The following is a 22,505-nucleotide window of genomic DNA, read 5'->3' on the forward strand; positions in this document are numbered from 1 at the left end:
ATTTCTCTGTATGCAGCATGAGGATTGCTGGGCACCCAACTATTGTGATTCTTACATCACTACCTCAAGTTCACTATGGGGCACCTCTGCCCTGGTATTTGTAAAACTATAAATATAAATACATCATTAAGACACACACACACACACACACACATACACACAAAAAATAATTTGTCTCAGGAAACTGAACTATTATTAGCTGCAATAGGCAACCTAATTAGATAGGTAATTATTCTTGTGTATAAAAGCCACGCAGTTGACATTAAAAATAAGTAGCTTTATTACAATTAAAATGCATTGTCAGTTGGCCGCTGGTGGCCGAGCGGTTCTGGCGCTACAGTCTGGAACCGCGCGACCGCTACGGTCGCAGGTTCGAATCCTGCCTCGGGCATGGATGTGTGTGTTGTCCTTAGGTTAGTTAGGTTTAAGTAGTTCTAAGTTCTATGGGACTTATGACCTCAGCAGTTGAGTCCCATAGTGCTCAGAGCCATTTGAACCATTTTTTTTGCATTGTCAGTTACTAAAAATGTTGACACTTCTGGGTGTGCAATACTTGTAATATCACACTTTAGCGCACTTGAGACAGATATGAGCATCACTTCCAACGTTTTGATGGGCCAGGTTCCTCAGTGTCACCAGAAATACCTTCAGTTGCGAATTCAGGGTCTGTACATAGAATTGATCCCAGATTGACCTCTTCTTTAAACAGCGAGTCAGCCTCAGCAAGTTCGTTGATTTCGTCAGCGGTTTCCTCAACATCCTCCATAACATCTTCTTCACTGTCTTCATATAAAAATTTTGGCACGTTTTCACAGTTGACCCCAATACATTTCTTACAAATTGAAGAACATTTCAAACTTGCTTTTTCTGCAGGAGCACGCTCCGCCACAGTTCAGCTTGCATGAGCATGAAAAAATGTGAAGAAGTGCTTCAGGTGCTGGATCTTGGCTCATTATAACGGGTATTGGACCGTGGTCACTGTGATTCCAGCCCCATTTCTCAGGAGCTTTCCAGTTTCCCATCCAACTTTGGACTTGTTGTTAAGTCCGCAACGAATGATGTGCAGCATCTTGTGTAGGTGGCAACCGTGCAAGATTCAGTTTGCTTTTTGTGGCTGACTTGGCGAATAGCTGGTACCGCAAATGGTCTTGTGTGTGGGAACTGCAATACAATGCGATAGTAACCTGTTCTCCTGATGTTATTATTTCTACACGGGTAGCATGTGGTTTATTGAACGTGCAAAGGGCTGAGGTTAGGTGTTCATTTTTCGCAACAATATTGCAGCACTTAATTTTTCCTTGACCAAAAAAAGCGGATGTTGTATCACATCCGCTAAAGGCGTGAGTGAACAGAATATATTGACTGTCAAACTTGTACGCTGCAGTGGAAAACCACTTGTCTTCTGCATTTCTTCTTCCTGGCTTTAAGAAAAATAAGTTTTCAATGCCTTGCCCCAAACCGGTCATGAGCACAAGCAGGTCAACATCTTCTCCTACAATGACAACACTTCCAAAATCTTTGGTTCTTGAAATGGCAGATGTTACAATCATAACGTCAGCATCTTCTTGTGCCTGGAGCAATTCAATGCTACACTCCAGAAATTCCTTTTTAAGAAGTGTGATCAAACGCATCTTGTTTCGTTCGTTTTACAAGAACTTGTCCTCAGGGACTTTGTTCACCATCTCTGATTCAACCACAACGTCAACCGAAGAATGTTGTTTGGACCTACGAATCCTCTCAGCACTCTTTGTGCTACATTTGTCTCCCTCACATGGATACCCATCAAATACAATAGCAAATTGAGATCCAAAATGACGTTGCAGGTAAGAAACATAGCTTTGGGCTATTGACTTGAAGTAAACATTTCGAGTCCAAGCCACTTTGTGGATAAGGTACCCTCCATCAATGACAAAAAATTTACTCGGTCCACCTGACTTCACATCTTCCACTGGAACGAAGGCCAAGGAATAAATACGCTTTTGTCCGCTAAAGAACAATTCCTACATACTTTTTCTTATAACTAATCATTAACGTCAATCAACTGTAGAAAATGTACGGCACCTGCATGCAATCGTATCACATATGGTAACACAAATAAACTTCACGCAGTCCGACGTGAATGTGTTCGTAGTTACTGAATATGATGCTGTTGTTCCTGGCCCTGCAGCAGAGTGAGATGGTAAATTCCAATGAATAACATGATGAGTAATATGTTTATACTACACAAATAGAAACTGAAATAACAGTGTTCAAAAATTAGGTAATTTGCCACTTTGCTCGAAATTTGAAAAAATTGTATTTTTTGACGTGCCGTAGCGCCTCAGATACTGGGAGTAGAAAAAAATGGTAAGAATCAAATTTGTAGAGAATTTTGTGCTGTTTAAAAAAGAAAATAGACGTCAAAGCGATAGGAGCAAATGAAACTGAGATATTTTGAAAAAACTGAAAAAAGTCCGAAATTTTCGAAGTTTTTTGACTGCAGAAAGTTTTCCCAAGAGAAATTTTGTTGGCAAAACTTCGTTTTCTAACCTTTCCAACAATATGAACGAGTTAAAAAAATAAACTCTTCCACCCCACCTTTTGCAAGGTACAGGCTTTTTTTCTGACAGTTTCACTGGACTATATATTATTCCCCTGCGATCAGCCACACAACGCTACTGTTGGCTAAACGAGAGGTTCTGCAGAATCACAGAAATTACTTCTAAAAGTGTGTAAGAAATCTGTAGTGAATAAAAACTCTGTACTCCAGGGAGGGAGGCAAGTGCCCCCTCTTGGTGCCCTCCATCCTTCAGTCACCTACACTACTAGTTTTCAGTTTTTCGTAAGAACCATATACCAAGCACAAATGAATGGTGAACGGTGAACGAGTAAAAATGAACGGTTCCCAAAAAAAGAACGATCAACAGTGAACTAGTTCCCAAGGATGAACGAGTTTGCCCATCTCTAGTCCGTACACCTCTTCCCAGTCTTCAGGAAGAAAGAAAAGCGTACGAAGTTAGAAATCGTACCGAGCAGGCTGTTCTAATACTGCCCCATAGGTTTCCGGCACTTGCTGACCCCGGTACACTCGTGTGGAACTCACAGCTGTGGGCCGTTGTTTCAGGAGTGCGATGATGAAGCTGCGCATCCTGGTGCTGCAGCTGCCGGTCGTCCTGTGGGTGCTGTACGGCGTGTGCTACGTGCTGTGGGCAGAGGACGAGGTGAGTGTGTGTGTGTAATGGGGACCTGCACTGACAGCGTTTTATAGATTGTTCAGGGATAGCTACTCTGTGCTTTGGTACAAGCAACTCTTGCTCTCAATATAAGCTGCTGGCCATAAAAACTGCACCACCAGGAAAGACTGCGAAAAACGAAATTTTATATACTGTGATCGTACACGGTATCAGGAAGAATGTATGATGAAATTTACGGATGACTAGCTGTACCCTTGGGACAGCCAGTCCTGACAAAACTCTACCATCTGGTGAGCAAGATGTATGAGACAGGCGAAATTCCCTCAGACCTCAAGAAGAATACAATAATTCCAATCCCAAAGAAAGCAGGTGTTGACAGATGTGAAAATTACCGAACTATCAGTTTAATAAGCCACAGCTGCAAAATACTAACGCGAATTCTTTACAGACGAATGGAAAAACTGGTAGAAGCCGACCTTGGGGAAGATCAGTTTGGATTCCGTAGAAATGTTGGAACAGATGAGGCAATACTGACCCTACGACTTACCTTAGAAGAAAGATTAAGGAAAGGCAAACCTACGTTTGTAGCATTTGTAGACTTAGAGAAAGCTTTTGACAATGTTGACTGGAATACTCTCTTTCAAATTCTGAAGGTGGCAGGGGTAAAATACAGGGAGCGAAAGGCTATTTACAATTTGTACAGAAACCAGATGGCAGTTATAAGAGTCGAGGGACATGAAAGGGAAGCAGTGGTTGGGAAGGGAGTGAGACAGGGCTGTAGCCTCTCCCCAATGTTATTCAATCTGTATATTGAGCAAGCAGTAAAGGAAACTAAAGAAAAATTCGGTGTACGTATTGAAATCCATGGAGAAGAAATAAAATCTTTGAGGTTCGCCGATGACATTGTAATTCTGTCAGAGACAGCAAAGGACTTGGAAGAGCAGTTGAACGGCTTGGACAGTGTCTTGAAAGGAGGGTATAAGATGAACATCAACAAAAGCAAAATGAGGATAATGGAATGTAGTCGAATTGTCGGGTGATGATGAAGGAATTAGATTAGGAAATGAGACACTTAAAGCAGTAAATGAGTTTTACTATTTGGGAAGCAAAATAACTGATGATGGTCGAAGTAGAGAGGATATAAAATGTAGACTGGCAATGGCAAGGAAAGCGTTTCTGAAGAAGAGAAATTTGTTAACATGGAGTATTGATTTAAGTGTCAGGAAGTCGTTTCTGAAAGTATTCGTGTGGAGTGTAGCCATGTATGGAAGTGAAACATGGACGATAAATAGTTTGGACAGGAAGAGAATAGAAGCTTTCGAAATGTGGTGCTACAGAAGAATGCTGGAGATTAGCTGGGTAGATCACATAATGATGAGGTATTGAATAGAATTGGGGAGAAGAGGAGTTCGTGGCACAACTTGACTAGAAGAAGGGACTGGTTGGTAGGACACGTTCTGAGGCATCAAGGGATCACCAATTTAGTACTGGAGGGCAGTGTGGAGGGTAAAAATCGTAGAGGGAGACCGAGAGATGAATACACTAAGCAGATTCAGAAGGATGTGGGTTGCAGTAGGTACTGGGAGATGAAGAAGCTTGCACAGGATAGAGTAGCATGGAGAGCTGCATCAAACCAGTCTCAGGACTGAAGACCACAACAACAACAGCTGTACCCTGACATGCTCTGCTGATGCTCAGTCTGTGTAAACGGAAAAAAAGAAAAGAAAAAGCACACGTTTCAAATATGCTTAGGAACTGGATATAGTTCCTAATCTAGTTCTCTCCACTGCGTCTGTCCATCTCCTCCTCTCCCTCTCTTTCTCCATCTCCTCTGCCTTCAACCTCTTTCTGCCCATCACCTCCTCTCCCTCTCTCTCTCTCTGTCCGTCTTCTCCTCCCCCTCTCTTTCTCTGTGTCCTCCTGTCCCCCTCTTTCTCTGTCCATCGTCTCTTCCCCCCTCTCTCTCTTTCCCCCTCTCTCTGTCCATCTTCTCCCCCACCCCCTCCATCTCTCCACTCTTCCTGTCCCCGCAAGCCACTGTGGCTGAGCGATTCTAGGCGCTTCAGTCCGGAACTGTGCTGCTGCTACGGACGCAGGTTCGAATCCTGCCTCTGGCATGGATGTGTGTGATGTCCTCAGGTTAGTTAGGTTTAAATAGTTCTAAGTCTAGGGGACTGATGACCTCAGATGTTAAGTCCCATAGGGCTTAGAGCCATTTGAACCCTCTTCCTGTCCCCACTTTATCAGTCATCTTCTCCCATCTATCTTCTCCTCCCCTCTCTCTCCATCTCTTCTCGCCCCATCTTTCTGTCCATATCCTCCTTGCCGTTTCTTATGTCCATTTCCTCCCAACTTCTGTCCATCTCCTCTTCACCCCCCTTCCTCCCTCCCCCCCCCCCGCACTCTCCGACCTTGAGCCTTGTTTATTATTATCACAAAGTCAGATTATGTAGTAGTATTCTGCCGGCCGAAGTGGCCGTGCGGTTAAAGGCGCTGCAGTCTGGAACCGCAAGACCGCTACGGTCGCAGGTTCGAATCCTGCCTCGGGCATGGATGTTTGTGATGTCCTTAGGGTAGTTAGGTTTAACTAGTTCTAAGTTCTAGGGGACTACTGACCTCAGCAGTTGAGTCCCATAGTGCTCAGAGCCATTTGAACCATTTTGTAGTAGTATTCTAATCATAAACCACTAAGCCACAAATACAACTTCCCTGTGTGCTAAATGTTGAAATGTGTGTGAAATCTTATTGTACTTAACTGCTAAGGTTATCAGTCCCTAAGCTTACACACTACTTAATCTAAATTATCCTAAGGACAAACACACACACCCATGCCCAAGGGAGGAATCGAACCTCCGCCAGGACCAGCCGCACAGTCCATGACTGCAGCGCCGAAGACCCCTCGGCTAATCCCGCGCTGCCCTGTTTGCTAACAACGTTTCACTAATGTGTATGTTATATATACATATTTATATATTAAAAAGTATATGGTCTGTATGTGTCTATACCTTTATTACAGTACCGTGTAAAAATTTGAAGTAAATCGGATGGGTAGGTTTTCAGATTTTTCGTAATAATGTTTTCTCGTTATACATTACATACATATATTTATATATTACATGTATTAAAAATGTACATATATTAAAGAATTATGTACATACAAACACGTTCATATTAGAATTCAACGTTGTGTCAAAATTTCAAAGCAGTCGGTGAAGAATTTTTTGAGACATAAGATTTTGAACAAACCAACGTTACATGTTTTAACGTTTCCCATTTTATTACATATGTATTACATATCTACCAGATGGCGTTACAGCAGGTATACAAAAACCCGTGAGTATTCCAAAGCAATATTGCCTCAATATATCAAAGTAATTTTTCGGGGTATTGACGCAATTCTGGGTGTTTCACGCGTGAAAACAGGGGGACTTCGGTTTATCCGAAATTTTCGTTACCCGAATCGGCCCATGTCCCGGTCATTTTGAATAAACGGGAGTTTACAGTACTGAGCATTAGTTCGGTTTATTGCAAGTTTAAGCAACGTAAAAATCGGAAACAAAAAAAGAAACTAGTGTTTCTGCATAGAAGCCCAATTCCAGACCCTCGGACTACCAGTCTTTTTTCTGCTGCGCCAATCGCTGCCTGGATGTCTTCTATATCTGTTCTACGACTATATCAATATTGAATATGTAAGATTATCATGTCCGTTTCTCTGGTTGAACACGCTTCTCCAAAACTAATAGACGAATTTTCATGGGGTTTTCACAGAAAAATTGAGCACGACTTGGGCCATCATATACGCTTTAGCTCATCAAAATAAGATCACAGAAAAACAAGTTTTATGTAAAACCGGCCTGTGTCAGTTCGTCTGATTCAACATGCTACTCTCTTTCATGGAGTTTTCACAGGTAACTTGAGCATAGCTTCGGGAACATTGAAGGCTTTGCTTGAACGGAAAAAAGTTATTGTAAATGAAAGATTTATCCATACTGATATTATATGAGGTGTGACAATGAATTTTCCTTGCAAGATGTGGCAACCCTACAGGCTTGCTTAGGCACAATATCATTGACCTTGGTCTATATGCTGCTTCTAGTCCAAGCAGCACATCGATGCAACAGTTCAGTCGTGGAGTTGTGCTGTAATAAGTTAACACGTGTTTGTGTCTCTCATCACGGAAATGGAACCGCATAACATTGCGCAACAGTATGTTTTTTCGTTTTGCGTTAAATTGGGTGAAAACACGACGACAAGCTTCAGAATGCTTTTGGAGAGGAGATTATGTCAAGAGCTCAAGTTTTTCGTTGGCATAAAATGTTTAGTGAAGGCAGAACGAATGTTGAAGCTGAAGACCGCAGTGGACGACCATCAACCTGGGAATTCCAAGGGAATTGTTCATAAAGAGTGGGTGCCTCCTGGCCAAACAATTAAACAATATTACTACAAGGAAATTTTATAAAGACTTCGTAAAAGAGATCTTTGTGTCCGTGCCAACATTGCTAATAATTGGACTCTGCATCATGATAATGTGCCATACCATACTGCTCTGTCAGTACAGCAATTTTTAACCTCAAAACAAATTTCAGTACTACCACAACCACCTTATTCACCAGATATCGCCCCGTGCGCCTTTTTTCTATTTCCAAGAGTAAAAACGGCGATCAAGGGACACCATTTTCAAACAGCACAAGATGTACAAAAAGCTGTGACGAGGATCTTGGAGGATATTACAGAAGATGAGTTCCAGAAATGTTACCATCAATGGCACAAGCGCTGGAAAAAGTGTGTGCAATCAGCAGGGAACTACTTTGGAACTACTAAACTTGACTAAAACGGTAAGCAACATTTATTTTCACATCAGTCTCATTACTTTATTGTCGCACCTCGTAAATGCGAAAGTAATTCCGTTTGTTAAGTCTTCACGACCAACCATCTGAACCAATTTTTAATGGAGATAGCTTGAACCCTGGGGAGGAACATAGCATGCTTCATAAAGTGCGCTTCATAACTGTGCGTAGGCAGTTAAAATGAGTGGGTGTCAGTGATTGAACAGCGCCCCATAAGCTACATATTTCTGCATCCAGTTGTGTCATCCTGCCCACTTGTCTCTTATAGGGTACCTAAAGGATGCTGCTTTCTCAGATAGCTATATAACAATTCAAGCAAATCACATTAAATGGTTTTTAATACAATAAAGAAAATTGACAATACTTAACTACGGATTTACAACGAGTTGTCACAAGCGATGGGCGACATGCAGAAAGTCAGTATCCTTTACCAATCACTATGTAAGCATTCACACTCGGTCATAAGTCACTGCTATCGTTAATATCCGAAGTTAAGCGCTGTCGGGCGTGGTCGGCACTTGGATGGGTGACCATCCAGGCCGCCATGCGCTGTTGCCATTTTTCGGGGTGCACTCAGCCTCGCGATGCCAATTGAGGGGCTACTCGACCGAACAGTAGCGGGTTCGGTCAAGAATACCATCTTACGACTGGGAGAGCGGTGTGCTGACCCCACACCCCTCCTATCTGCATCCTCAACTGAGGATGACACGGCGGTCGGATGGTCCCGGTAGGCCACTCGCGGCCTGAGGACGGAGTGCTTTTTTTTTATCGTTAATATCACCGCTCATCTAGGCCTATCTGCTAGTGTCCGTCTTCTACTGTCCCTGAGGCTGGCAGGAGTGGCGCTTGTATTCTCTTCGCATAGAGGCCACTCCTGTCGTGGTGCGGTCCTAGTCAGCGGGACATTGGCTGACGTCATCTCACAGCCTTCTCTGCTCTTATGTTCAACTTCTTGCTGTCTCTTGTCGATACGCCAGAACATTCCCCTCCACCAAAGCGATGGACCGTCATCGTGCAGGGAGTGTGACCATGGCGGAGGAGGCAGAAGTGTGGGCGCATCGTGGGACCGGAGGCTGTGGCTGCAGGGGACGTCAAGCTTCCAGTCGTACCTCGCCATCCGGCCTGTGCTCTGACGGAAACGTCCCCCGGAAAACTACCAGAAGGGTACACGTCCACCTCCTGATGCCACTAACCAGATGAAGAAGGCGGCGACTACTGCTGTGTGGGCAGGTCCAGCTCCATTGGTTGGACGAGAGGAGGTGAAGGCTCTGTCTCCATGGGGTCGACCCGCAGTGCCTTGATGACACCCTCTGGTGGCTCTTGGGGCCGTGCTGTCCTCTGGATCTGGGAATCTCGGGCAAGAGACGTCGTGCACATGACAGAGGCGGAGTTGTTTTGATGGCGGTGCTGCAAGCCATCTGGACCTGAAATAAGATGCATGCAAGCGCCAAGTCGACGACAATCTCGCCTCGCGCCCAGTGTCTGCTGAGGCTAAAAACCCGCGGCGCAAAGCGATACTTACGGCTTTCCTTCGGCGCAGGTTGTTGAGGAGGGTGGAGCAATGTCCGATGGTGGCGGCCGTGAAGCAATTCCGCCGGCGATGGACCATCTCGTGGGTGCAAATGATGGGAGGAGAGAAACAGTGGCAATGCTTGATCTCTGATGTGTGCAGAGCGAAGTTTGGCAATCTGGTGCTTGAAGATTCTGATAAAACGCCCCAGATTCCCAGATCCAGAGGACATCACGGCCACAGAAGCTGTCATCACGACACCGCGGGACGACTCCATGGAGGTGTAGCCTTCACCTCCTCCGCCTCCTCTCGTCCTACCGATGGAGCTGGACCCGCCCATACGGATGCAGTCGCCGCTTTCTTCATCTTCATGCCGTCGCTTGTCGATGCGCTGGAACACCAGTGATAAGAGATACTTGAGGTGCTCTAAAGAGCGACACGACTGGAGAAGAGTGATTTGGAGCTATGAGTACCGCTGTAACCCGTGGAAGCCTGATGAAAAGGTATGTATCTTAAATTAAATTTTGCCTGTGACATTTAAGTCTCTAATTTATCTATGATAACATTGGAAGCTGAAGAACTGAATTAAAATTTATGCTGAGGCCGGGACTCGAACCCGGGTCTTCTTGCTTACTAGGAAGATATAAGGGGAGATGTGGAGTTCGTGTTGGGGAGGGTATTTGACTTGGGTAGTTCGTGCAGCCATGTTGACCATGTTGCTGTGGTGGTGTAATGGTCAGCATATCTGCCTAGTAATTGATATATACTTTGTTCATTCTATTCTCATTACAAATTGGAGCAAATGTTTATTTTCCCTTCCTTATAAAAAATAAAATGAAAAAAATGAAATAAAAAAAATTGGGCGTAGTAGAGAAAAAAAAGGCAACGTTCTTGCCTGTCAGGTGCACGCTGCCGTTGTTCGCCTCTCAAAAAAAAAAAAAAAAAAAAAATCGAAATCTAAGTGAGAAGTAGAATGAAATTCTCACTCTGCAGCGGAGTGTGCGCTGATATGAAACTTCCTGGCAGATTAAAACTGTGTGCCGGACCGAGACTCGAACTCGGGACCTTTGCCTTTCGCGGGCAAGTGCTCTACCAACTTTTTTTTTCTTTTTGTTGGTCTCATTTTGTTCTATACTGTTCGTTGAATTCGTTCGGGGCGGACGTCCGATGACTCCGTTCAGGTTCGTCGTTGATCCGTACACACAGTTTTTTTTTTTTATTACAGAGGGTAGCTAACCCTCTGACCGAACCGCTGAGCTACCGTGCCGGCGTAATACAGTGCACAATTTTCGTAATGTTTTTTTAGTGTTGTTAAAACAATAGTAAACATGAGAGAGAAATTAATCATCAACGATATATGCGAATTCTCTGATGTTATTAAAAAAAAAAGTAAGCAAGAAGAGGCGGGTTCAAGACTTGCCTGCAGCACAAATTTTAATTCACTTCTTCACCTTCCAACGTTATCGTAGAAAAGGTCTGGGTTTGGCGAATGCCCGGAGAACAAAGCCTGCCACTGTGTGTCGTGCCAACAGTGAAGAACATATGGAGAAGGTGGTGTTACAGTATGGAGATGCCTTTCGTGGTTAGGATGTGGTGCCCTTACTTCGCTTAAGATAACGCTAAATGCAGAAAAATGAGGACATTTTACTGAATTGTGTGTTGCATACATTGAAGGAACAGTTTGGAAATTTGTGGTAAGTTACTATGGGACCAAACTGCTGAGATCATCGGTCCCTAGGCTTACACACTACTTAATCTAACTTAAAGTAACCCAACGCTAAGGACAAAACACACACCCATGCCTGAAGGAGGACTTGAACCACTGACGGGGGCAGCTGCACGAACCGTGGCAAGGCGCCCGAGACTACACGGCTACCCCGCGCGGCGCACAGTCTGGAGAATGATTATTGGGATGACATTGGAAGCTGTATAAAGCAGCATCTGTGAGGCAATGGTTTGTGGATGATAAAGTTCCTGAAAAGAACTGTCCTCATCAGAGTTCAAGCAGTCATAAAGGCAAATGCAGCAGGACACACTGCGTATTAATGTCCACTAATAAATACACTACTGGCCATTAAAATTGCTACACCGCGATGATGACGTGCTACAGACGCGAAATTTAGCCGACAGGAAGAAGATGCTGTGATATGCAAATGATTAGCTTTCCAGAGCATTCACACAAGGTTGGCGCCGGTGCCGACACCTACAACGTGCTGACATGAGGAAAGTTTCCAACCAATTTCTCATACACAAACAGCAGTTGACCGGCGTTGCCTGGTAAACGTTGTTGTGATTGTGATGCCTCGTGTAAGGAGGAGAAATGCGTAACATCAGGTTTCCGACTTTGATAAAGGTCGGATTGTAGCCTATCGCGATTGAGGTTTATCGTATCGCGACATTGCTGCTCGCGTTGGTCGAGATCCAATGACTGTTAGCAGAATATGGAATCGGTGGCTTCAGGAGGGTAATACGGAACGCCGTGCTGGAACCCAAAGGCCTCGTATCACTAGCAGTCGAGATGACAGGCACCTTATCTGCATGGATGTAACGGATCTTGCAGCCACGTCTCGATCCCTGAGTCAACAGATGGGGACGTTTGCAAGACAACAACCATCTGCAAGACCAGTTCGATGACGTTTGCAGCAGCATGGACTATCAGCTCGGAGACCGTGGCTGCGGTTTCCCTTGACGCTGCATCACAGACAGGAGCGTCTGCGATGGTGTACTCAACGACGAACCTGGGTGCACGAATGGCAAAACGTCATTTTTTCGGATGAATCCAGGTTCTGTTTACAGCATAATGATGGTCGCATCCGTGTTTGGCGACATCGCGGTGAACGCACATTGGAAGCATGCATTCGTCATCGCCATACTGGCGTATCACCATGCGTGATGGTATGGGGTGCCATTGGTTACACGTCTCGGTCACCTCTTGTTAGCATTGACGGAACGTTGAACAGTGGACATTACATTTCAGATGCGTTACGACCTGTGGCTCTACCCTTCATTCGATCCCTGCGAACCGGCCGGCGCGGCCGAACGGTTGTAGGCGCTATGGTCTGGAACCGTGCTACCGCTACGGTCGCAGGTTCGAATACTGCCTCGAGCATGGATGTGTGTGATGTCCTTAGGTTAGCTAAGTTTAAGTAGTTCTAAGTTCTAGGGGACTGATGACCTCAGAAGTTAAGTCCCATAGTGCTCAGAGCCATATGAACCATATGATCCCTGCGAAACCCTACATTCCAGCATGATAATGCACGACGACATGGTGCACGTACTGTACGGGCCTTTCTGGATACAGAAAATTTTCGAATTGCTGCCCTGACCAGCACATTCTCCAGATCTCTCACCAATTGAAAACTTCTGGGCAATGGTGGCCGAGCAACGCTCGTCACAATACGCCAGTCACTACTCTTGATGAACTGTGGTACGGTGTTGAAGCTGCATGGGCAGCTGTACCTGTATACGGCATCCAACCTCTGTTTGACTCAATGCCCAGCCGTATCAAGGCCGTTATTACGGCCATAGGTGGTTGTTCTGGGTACTGATTTCTCAGGATATATCCACCCAAATTGCGTGGAAATGTAATCACATGTCAGTTGTAGTATAATATATTTGTCTAATGAATACCCGTCTATCATCTGCATTTCTTCTTGGTGTAGCAATTTTAATGGCCAGTAGTGTAATTGTCCGGACATTGCTGAGCAGGTAGTGTACGTCCAGTTGTGTTACGGATTGAGAAACAAGCTGCACAGTGTTTCCTTGTATGCAGAATTTACGTCTACAGTACTTCTATACGACACATGCCGCCTTGTGGTGTGTGGCGGAGGGTACTTTGTGTACCTCTGTCACTTCCCCCTTTCCTGTTCCAGCCGTGTAAGGTCCGCAGGAAGAACGATTGCTGTTATGTCTCCGTGTGGGCTCGCAGCCCTCTAATTTTACTTTCATGGTCTTTTTTGCGAAATATACGTACGAGGAAGCATTATACTGATATACTCTTCTTAGGAACGCACGCTCTCGGAACTGGAACATTGGCCATAACATGATGCAGAATACCTCGTCTGCCACAACAGTTATCTCAGCATCTCCCTTACGTTTGCGCGCTTACTAAATGAATGTGTAACGAAATGTGCTGCTCTTCTTTGGATCTTATTTCCTCTATCAGTCGTATGTGGCACGAATCCCACACTGATGAGCAATATTCTAGCATTGGTGGAACAAGTGTTTTAATCTACATTCTTTGTGGGTGGACTAAATTTACTGAGTATTCTCCCAACGAATCAGACTGTCATTTGCCTTACTCGCGATTAACTTTATATGGGCGTGTCATTTCAAATCGCTCCATATGCATACTCCTGCTTATTTTATGGAAATAACTGCTTCCAGTGAGTGTTATGCAATCGTGTAATCATACAATAAAGAGTCTTTCTGCCTGTGTATTCGCAATACATCACATTTGCTCGCGTTGAGTGTCATTTACGTTTCGGCTTTCTGTAAACAACACCACCATCCGCGAAAAGCCTCGTAGAGGTTTACGCGTTATTGTGTTGGTCATTTATATATACCGCGAAAAGTAATGCCCCTATAACACTGGCTTGGGGCACACGCACACTGGAATTTACTTTTATTCCATTCATAATGACATGCGGTGCTCTGCTAGCCAGAAACTCTTCGGTCCAGTCACACAGTTGATCTGGTAGTCGTATTTTATTCATTAGGTGGTTTGTACAGAACTGTATCGAATGGCTTCCAGAAGTCAAGGAGTGTGCCATCTACCTGGGCGCCTGTATCTAATGCTTTCTAGATCTCGTGAACGTACAGAGTGAGCTGGACTTAATACGATCGTTGTTTTCAGAAGCCGTGTTGGTTCCTACAGAGCAGGATTAGATGGTATTACTGTTACTTACTTTTAGCGTTTGTATAAAATGCTAACAATCTGCATGTCTGTGCATTAGCGCTGAGGTGATAAGTCATGGGATAGCGATATGCAGATATACAGATGGCAGTAGTATCGCGTTTGCAAGGTATAAAAGAGCAGCGTACTAGTGCAGATGTCGTTTGTACTCGGGTCATTCATGTGAAAGGTTTGTAAGCTGATTATGGTCACAGGACGGGAATAAAGACTTTGAATGTAGAATGGTACTTGGAGCTAGACGCAGGGGACATTCTGTTTCGGAAATCGTTAGCGAATTCAGTATTTGGAGATCTACAGAGTCAAGAGTGTGCTGAGAACACGAAATTTGAGGCGTTACCTGTCACCATGGACAACGCAATGGCCAACGGCCTTCACTTAACAACCGAGAGCAGCTGTGTTTACCTAGAAGTGTCAGTGCTAATAGACAAGCAACGCTGCGTGAAATACCCACAGAAATCAACGTGTGATATACGACGAACATATCCGTTATGAAAGTATGGTGAAATTCGACGTTAATGGGCTGTGCCGGCAAAATGCGAGTGCCTTTGCTATCACCACATCGCCTCGGCGCCTCTTCTGCGCTTGTGAGCATATCAGTTGGACCCTAGGTGACTAGAAAACCGTGGCTTGGTCAGAAAAGTCCCCAATTTCAGTTGGTGAGAGTGGATGGTAGGAATCTAGTGTGGTGCAGTCCCAACGAAGCCGTGGATCCATATTGTCAACAATGCACTGCACAAACTGTTGGCACCCCCATAACAGTGTGGGCTGTGTTTTCATGGAATGCACTGGGTCATATGGTCCAACTGAACCGTTCATTAATTGGAAATGTTCGTGTTTGGTTACTTGGAGACCATTTGAAGACATCTGAGATGTTCCCAAACAATGGTGGAATTTTTATGCCTGACAACACACCTTATCACAAAGGGACAGTTGTTTATGATAGATTTGAAGAAAATTCTAAACATTTCGAGCCGATTATGTGGGCACCTAGATGGCCTGTTGTGAATCCCACTGAAGATTTACGGGACGTATTGAGTGGTCAGTTTGTGCTCAAAATCCTGCACCAGAAACACTTCCAATTATGGACAGCTATAGAGGCAGCATGGTTCAATACGGAGTGTTCAAAAAGTCTCTCCGCCGTATGATTGTTAGCCGCGTGTGCCGTATGTTTGTTCGTCTGCCTGGCTTCAAGTGGACTCTCCCAATATTCCACTGTTTCGTTTATCTCAGCCAGCGTCAGTAGTATCGTTGGTGTGTGTCGTTACGTGTTGACATGAACGTTTAAAATCAGTTCCTTTGTTCGTTTGTTTCGTTTTTGTCAGTGTTAAAATGCTAACCATTGAAGAACGCGTGTTTTTAGTTGAACAAGTGTTCAAAGCCGGCGGTAAATACATAGTGTCAGTTCGTCAAACATTTAATTCAGTTTTTCCGGAGACAACACTCCCACATCTCGATACTGTGCGAGATTTGATTAACAAATTTCGAAGTACGGGTGCAAAGACAGCTACACCGAGAAGTAGTCGTCCTAGCGTTTTGTCTGAGTATAAACTACTAGATATTTCCGATAAAATGTCCACGAGTCCGAACACGTCAGTAAGAAAACTCGCCCTGGAAATCGATGTTAGTGTCGGAACGGGCCACTCAGTTGTAAGGCAAAAATTTGTACTTTTCCCATACAAAGTGACAGTCGTGCAAGAACTGAAAAATACTGATCATGGCACGAAACTGCATTTTCGTCAATGGTTCAAAAATTTCGTTCAACAAAATGGAAGGGATATACTTAATGAAACGTTTTTCACTGATGAGGTGTGGTTTCATTTATCCGGGCACATGAACTCGCAAAATTGTCGTATGTGGAGTACTGCAAATCCATTGTGTATTCATGAGGAACCACTTCATTCTGTGAAAATACGAATTTGGATTGCAATTTCTAGACGACGGATTGTGGGTCCCATATTTTTCAACGAAACAACGATACTGCAGCGATATTCCGTACCCATTCATAGGAGAACTTGTGTTAAGTGAAATATTTAACGGTTATTTTCAACAAGATGGTGCAACCGCGCATACAACTCGCGTATCAGTGTCACTGCTTGCTGATGTTTTTGGTGATCGCATAATTTCACAGGAACTTTGGCCTCCACGATCGCGTGACCTAATACCACCTGATTTTTTCTTCTGGGGTGCAGCGAAAGCAACAGTCTATAAAAACTGTCCAAAATCCATCGATGAATTGAAAACTGCAATATCCACTTTCACTACTTCTGTTACAGGAGAAATGTTACATCTTGTGTTTGGAAACATGATTCGATCAATTGAATTGTGTATTCAACAGCAGGGGGGACACTTTGAACATTTAATGTGAAAATTTGTAAGTGAAAATGAATATTCAGTAAGTTAGTAACTTGTATTTCACTGAGTTTCATTTCGGTATATGGCATACGGCATACGGCATGCGCGGCTAACAATCATTTGGCACTGCAGAAAGACTTTTTGAACACCCCACATTTCTGCAGGGGACTTCCAACTATTTCTGTACTCCATGTCATGTCGAGTTGCTGAACTACCCTGGGCAAAATGAGGCGTGGCACGATATTAGGAAGTATTCCATGACTTTTATCATCTCAGTGTAGTAGAAATTAAGCCAGTTTAAGGTTTGTTGTGCACGGCTTTCATGGTGTTGCAGTTTCAATGGCCACTAGTGTATCACTGATCTATCTGGTCGCACATGAGGATATGCCATTACTATAGATCTCCGACTACTCTTTTCCGTACACCCGATGGACTTGTATTCCTCCTCACAGACGCTAGTGTAGCTTTCAGAGCTGTAACAGAGTGTCCATCGTTGTCAAGCAGAAGCTGCTGGATGCGGCGCAGCCATTCCTGGTGCCGGTGCAGGTGGGGTCGGTGCTGCTGGCGGGCTGGGGCACCAACATGGCGGCGCACGTGCTGTCCGAGGCGCTGGGCGGGGTGCGCGCCACGCACAAGTTCCTCGCCCTCGAGCTCACCGTGCTGCTGCCCGAGGTGCAGAGCCTGCTGGCACACCGCGTCGCCGGCCTCTTCCCCTGCACCGTGCCCTTCACGCCGATCTTCTGGAGCAACAGTGAGTCCATCGCGCTTTAGAGCTCAGAAACGGAGCGAGTATGAGTTCAGTGCTGAGGGTTGCATACACTGTCAGCTCACTGCCATACTGGTTCCTTCCTTACCACTGCAGTTTCGCGAGTAAGATGTGTCTGAGAACAGTAGCACTGCAGTCATTTCCTACTAGTATATTCGTTCCCTCTTAGTAAGGCATACAGGAGTGCCAAGTTGTGGCGTAGCACAGAAGTTGAGTTGACATTCTTACAGTTGTAGTGTAGCGATGGTGGGGTGAGAAACAGTGGCTCTCAGTGTCAGATGATCTCTAACAAAGCTGTTTTTGTGCTACTCTGGAGGATGTTCAAATGGTTTAAATGGCTCTGAGCACTATGGGACTTAACATCTGGGGTCACCAGTCCCCTAGACTTGTCGTTGTTGTTGTTTTGGTCCTCAGTCCTGAGACTGGTTTGATGCAGCTCTCCATGCTACTCTACCCTGTGCAAGCTTCTTCATCTCCCAGTACCTACTGCAACCTACACCCTTCTGAATTTGCTTGGTGTATTCATCTCTTGGTCTCCCTCTACGATTTTTACCCTCCACGCTGCCCTCCAATACTAAACTGGTGATCCCTTGATGCCTCAGAACATGTCCTACCAACCGATCCCTTCTTCTGGTCAAGCTGTGCCACAAACTCCTCTTCTCCCCAATTCTATTCAATACCCCCTTTAGTTATGTGATCTACCCATCTAACCTTCAGCATTCTTCGTAGCACCACATTTCGAAAGCTTCTATTCTTTTCTTGTCTAAACTATTTATCGTCCATGTTTCACTTCCATACATGGCTACACTCCATACAAATACTTTCAGAAACGACTTCCTGACACTTAAATCAATACTCGATGTTAACAAATTTCTCTTCTTCACAAACACTTTCCTTCCCATTGCCAGTCTACATTTTATATCCTCTCTACTTTGACCATCATCAGTTATTTTGCTGCCCAAATAGCAAAACTCCTTTACTACTTTAAGTGTCTCATTTCCTAATCTAATTCCCACAGCATCACCCGATTTAAAACGACTACATTCCATTATCCTCGTTTTGCTTTTGTTGATGTTCATCTTATCCCCCCCTATCAAGACACTGTCCATTTCGTTCAACTGCTCTTACAAGTCCTTTGCTGTCTCTGACAGAATTACAATGTCATCGGCGAACTTCAAAGTTTTTATTTCTTCTCCATGGATTTTAATACCTACTTCGAATTTTTCTTTTGTTTCCTTCACTGCTTGCTCAATATACAGAATGAATAACATCGGGGAGAGGCTACAACCCTGTCTCACTCCCATACCAACAACTGCTTCCCTTTCATGCCCCTCAACTCTCGTACCCTAGACTTAAACCTAACTAACCTGAGGACACCACACATCCATGCCTGAGGCAGGATTCCAACCTGCGACCGTAGCAGCAGCACAGTTCTGGCCTGAAGCGCCTAAAACCGCTCGCCCACAGCGGCCGGCCTGGAGGATATAACACGAAAATAAATTGTGTTGTGCAGACTATATAGTTGCAAATTTGCTCCATAATAGGAGAAGTGATGTCAGGTGAGGCAACGGGCGAGTTGTGAAGCCCTGGAAGTATTTTATGTTCGGAGTTGGGGTGGCCGCACAGGACGCTCGTCAAAGCCGGGGCCCGGCAGCAAACACGTGGTGGCGAACACGAGAAGGGTAGTCCAAGCGCATGGTCCAGCCGTAAGGCTGGGAATTCCGCTGTGACGAGGATGGTGCTTTGTGTCGATGAAGGACATGTCTATTCCGGCAGTGCCAAAGATGGCGGACTTTGTCAAACCTTAATGGCAGACATTTCACAGTTCCTATAGAAATTAATAGTAGCCAGATGAATCATGATGCCTCAAAAAGAAACATGTACATTAATCGTTATCGGTACAGAAAGCTGGCTGAAGCCAGAGATAAATTCTCCCGAAATTTTTACAAAGGCACAGACGGTGTTTAGAAAGGATAGATTGCATGCAACTGGTGGTGGCGTGTTTGTCGCTGTTAGTAGTAGTTTATCCTGTAGTGAAGTAGAAGTGGATAGTTCCTGTGAATTATTATGGGTGGAGGTTACACTCAACAACCGAGCTAGGTTAATAGTTGGCTCCTTTTACCGACCTCCCGACTCAGCAGCATTAGTGGCAGAACAACTGAGAGTAAATTTGGAATACATTTCACATAAATTTTCTCAGCATGTTATAGTCTTAGGTGGAGATTTCAATTTACCAGATATAGACTGGGACACTCAAATGTTTAGGACGGGTGGTAGGGACATAGCATCGAGTGACATTATACTGAGTGCACAATCCGAAAATTACCTCGAGCAATTAAACAGAGAACCGACTCGTGGAGATAACATCTTGGACCTTTTTTTTTTTGTCATCAGTCTACTGACTGGTTTGATGCTGCCCGCCACGAATTCCTTTCCTGTGCTAACCTCTTCATCTCAGAGTAGCACTTGCAACCTACATCCTCAATCATTTGCTTGACGTATTCCAATCTCTGTCTTCCCCTACAGTTTTTGCCCTCTACAGCTCCCTCTAGTACCATGGAAGTCATTCCCTCATGTCTTAGCAGATGTCCTATCATCCTGTCCCTTCTCCTTATCAGTGTTTTCCACATATTCCTTTCCTCTCCGATTCTGCGTAGAACCTCCTCATTCCTTACCTTATCAGTCCACCTAATTTTCAACATTCGTCTATAGCACCACATCTCAAATGCTTCGATTCTCTTCTGTTCCGGTTTTCCCACAGTCCATGTTTCACTACCATACAATGCTATACTCCAGACGTACATCCTCAGAAATTTCTTCCTCAAATTAAGGCCGGTATTTGATATTAGTAGACTTCTCTTGGCCAGAAATGCCTTTTTTGCCATAGCGAGTCTGCTTTTGATGTCCTCCTTGCTCCGTCCGTTATTGGTTATTTTACTGCCTAGGTAGCAGAATTCCTTAACTTCATTGACTTCGTGACCATCAATCCTGATGTTAAGTTTCTCGCTGTTCTCATTTCTACTACTTCTCATTACCTTCGTCTTTCTCCGATTTACTCTCAAACCATACTGTGTACTCATTAGACTGTTCATTCCGTTCAGCAGATAATTTAATTCTTCTTCACTTTCACTCAGGATAGCAATGTCATCAGCGAATCCTATCATTGATATCCTTTCACCTTGCATTTTAATTCCACTCCTGAACCTTTCTTTTATTTCTATCATTGCTTCCTCGATGTACAGATTGAAGAGTAGGGGCGAAAGGCTACAGCCTTGTCTTACACCCTTCTTAATACGAGTACTTCGTTCTTGATCGTCCACTCTTATTATTCCCTCTTGGTTGTTGTACATATTGTATATGACCCGTCTCTCCCTATAGCTTACCCCTACTTTTTTCAGAATCTCGAACAGCTTGCACCATTTTATATTGTCGAACGCTTTTTCCAGGTCGACAAATCCTATGAAAGTGTCTTGATTTTTCTTTAGCCTTGCTTCCATTATTAGCCGTTACGTCAGAATTGCCTCTCTCGTCCCTTTACTTTTCCTAAAGCCAAACTGATCGTCACCTAGCGCATTCTCAATTTTCTTTTCCATTCTTCTGTATATTATTCTTGTAAACAGCTTCGATGCATGAGCTGTTAAGCTGATTGTGCGATAATTCTCGCACTTGTCAGCTCTTGCCGTCTTCGGAATTGTGTGGATGATGCTTTTCCGAAAGTCAGATGGTATATCTTGGACCTACTGATAACAAACAGACCCGAACTTTTCGACTCTGTAAGTGCAGAACAGGGAATCAGTGATCATAAGGCCGTTGCAGCATCCCTGAATATGGAAGTTAATAGGAATATAAAAAAAGAGAGGAAGGTTTATCTGTTTAGAAAGAGTAATAGATGGCAGATTTCAGACTACCTAACAGATCAAAACGAAAATTTCTGTTCCGACACTGACAATCTTGAGTGTTTATGGAAAAAGGCAATCGTAAAATGCGTTTTAGACAGGTACGTGCAGAGTAAAACTGTGAGGGACGGGAAAAACCACCGTGGTTCAACAACAAAGTTAGGAAACTATTGCGAAAGCAAAGAGAGGTTCACTCAAAGTGTAAACGCAGCCAAAACCTCTCAGACAAACAGAAGCTAAACGATGTCAAAGTTAGCGTAAGGAGGGCTATGCGTGAAGCGTTCAGTGAATTCGAAAGTAAAATTCTATGTACCGACTTGACAGAAAATCCTAGAAAGTTCTGGTCTTACGTTAAATCAGTAAGTGGCTCGAAACAGCATATCCAGACACTACGAGATGATGATGGCATTGAAACAGAGGATGACACGCGTAAAGCTGAAATACTAAACACCTTTTTCCAAAGCTGTTTCACAGAGGAAGACCGCGCTGCAGTTCCTTCTCTAAATCCTCGCACAAACGAAAAAATGGCTGACATCGAAATAAGTGTCCAAGGAATAGAAAAGCAATTGGAATCACTCAACAGAGGAAAGTCCACTGGACCTGACGGGATACCAATTCGATTCTACACAGAGTACGCGAAAGAACTTGCCCCCCATCTAACAGCCGTGTACCGGAAGTCTCTAGAGGAACGGAAGGTTCCAAATGATTGGAAAAGAGCACAGGTAGTCCCAGTCTTCAAGAAGATCTCTGACGTCGATCTGTTGTAGAATTTTAGAACATGTTTTTTGCTCGCGTATCATGTCGTTTTTGGAAACCCAGAATCTACTCTGTAGGTATCAACATGGGTTCCGAAAACAGCGATCGTGTGAGACCCAACTCGCTTTATTTGTTCATGAGACCCAGAAAATATTAGATACAGGCTCCCAGGTAGATGCTATTTTCCTTGACTTCCGGAAGGCTTTCGATACAGTTCCGCACTGTCGCCTGATAAACAAAGTAAGAGCCTACGGAATATCAGACCAGCTGTGTGGCTGGATTGAAGAGTT

General features: G+C 44.3%; 1 protein-coding gene across 1 annotated transcript in view; it reads left to right on the forward strand.

The window, feature by feature from the left end:
• The window catches only part of LOC126215090 (organic solute transporter alpha-like protein), a 111,410-nt gene that overhangs the window by 69,881 nt on the left and 19,024 nt on the right, over window positions 1–22,505 (forward strand). Inside the window, exons 5-6 of the mRNA XM_049941736.1 lie at window positions 3,104–3,200; window positions 17,302–17,548. Coding sequence (XP_049797693.1) covers window positions 3,104–3,200; window positions 17,302–17,548 — 344 coding nt within the window. The remainder of the gene's footprint in view (window positions 1–3,103; window positions 3,201–17,301; window positions 17,549–22,505) is intronic.

This window comes from Schistocerca nitens, chromosome 12, assembly GCF_023898315.1.
Source record: "Schistocerca nitens isolate TAMUIC-IGC-003100 chromosome 12, iqSchNite1.1, whole genome shotgun sequence".
Lineage (NCBI taxonomy): Eukaryota > Metazoa > Arthropoda > Insecta > Orthoptera > Acrididae > Schistocerca > Schistocerca nitens.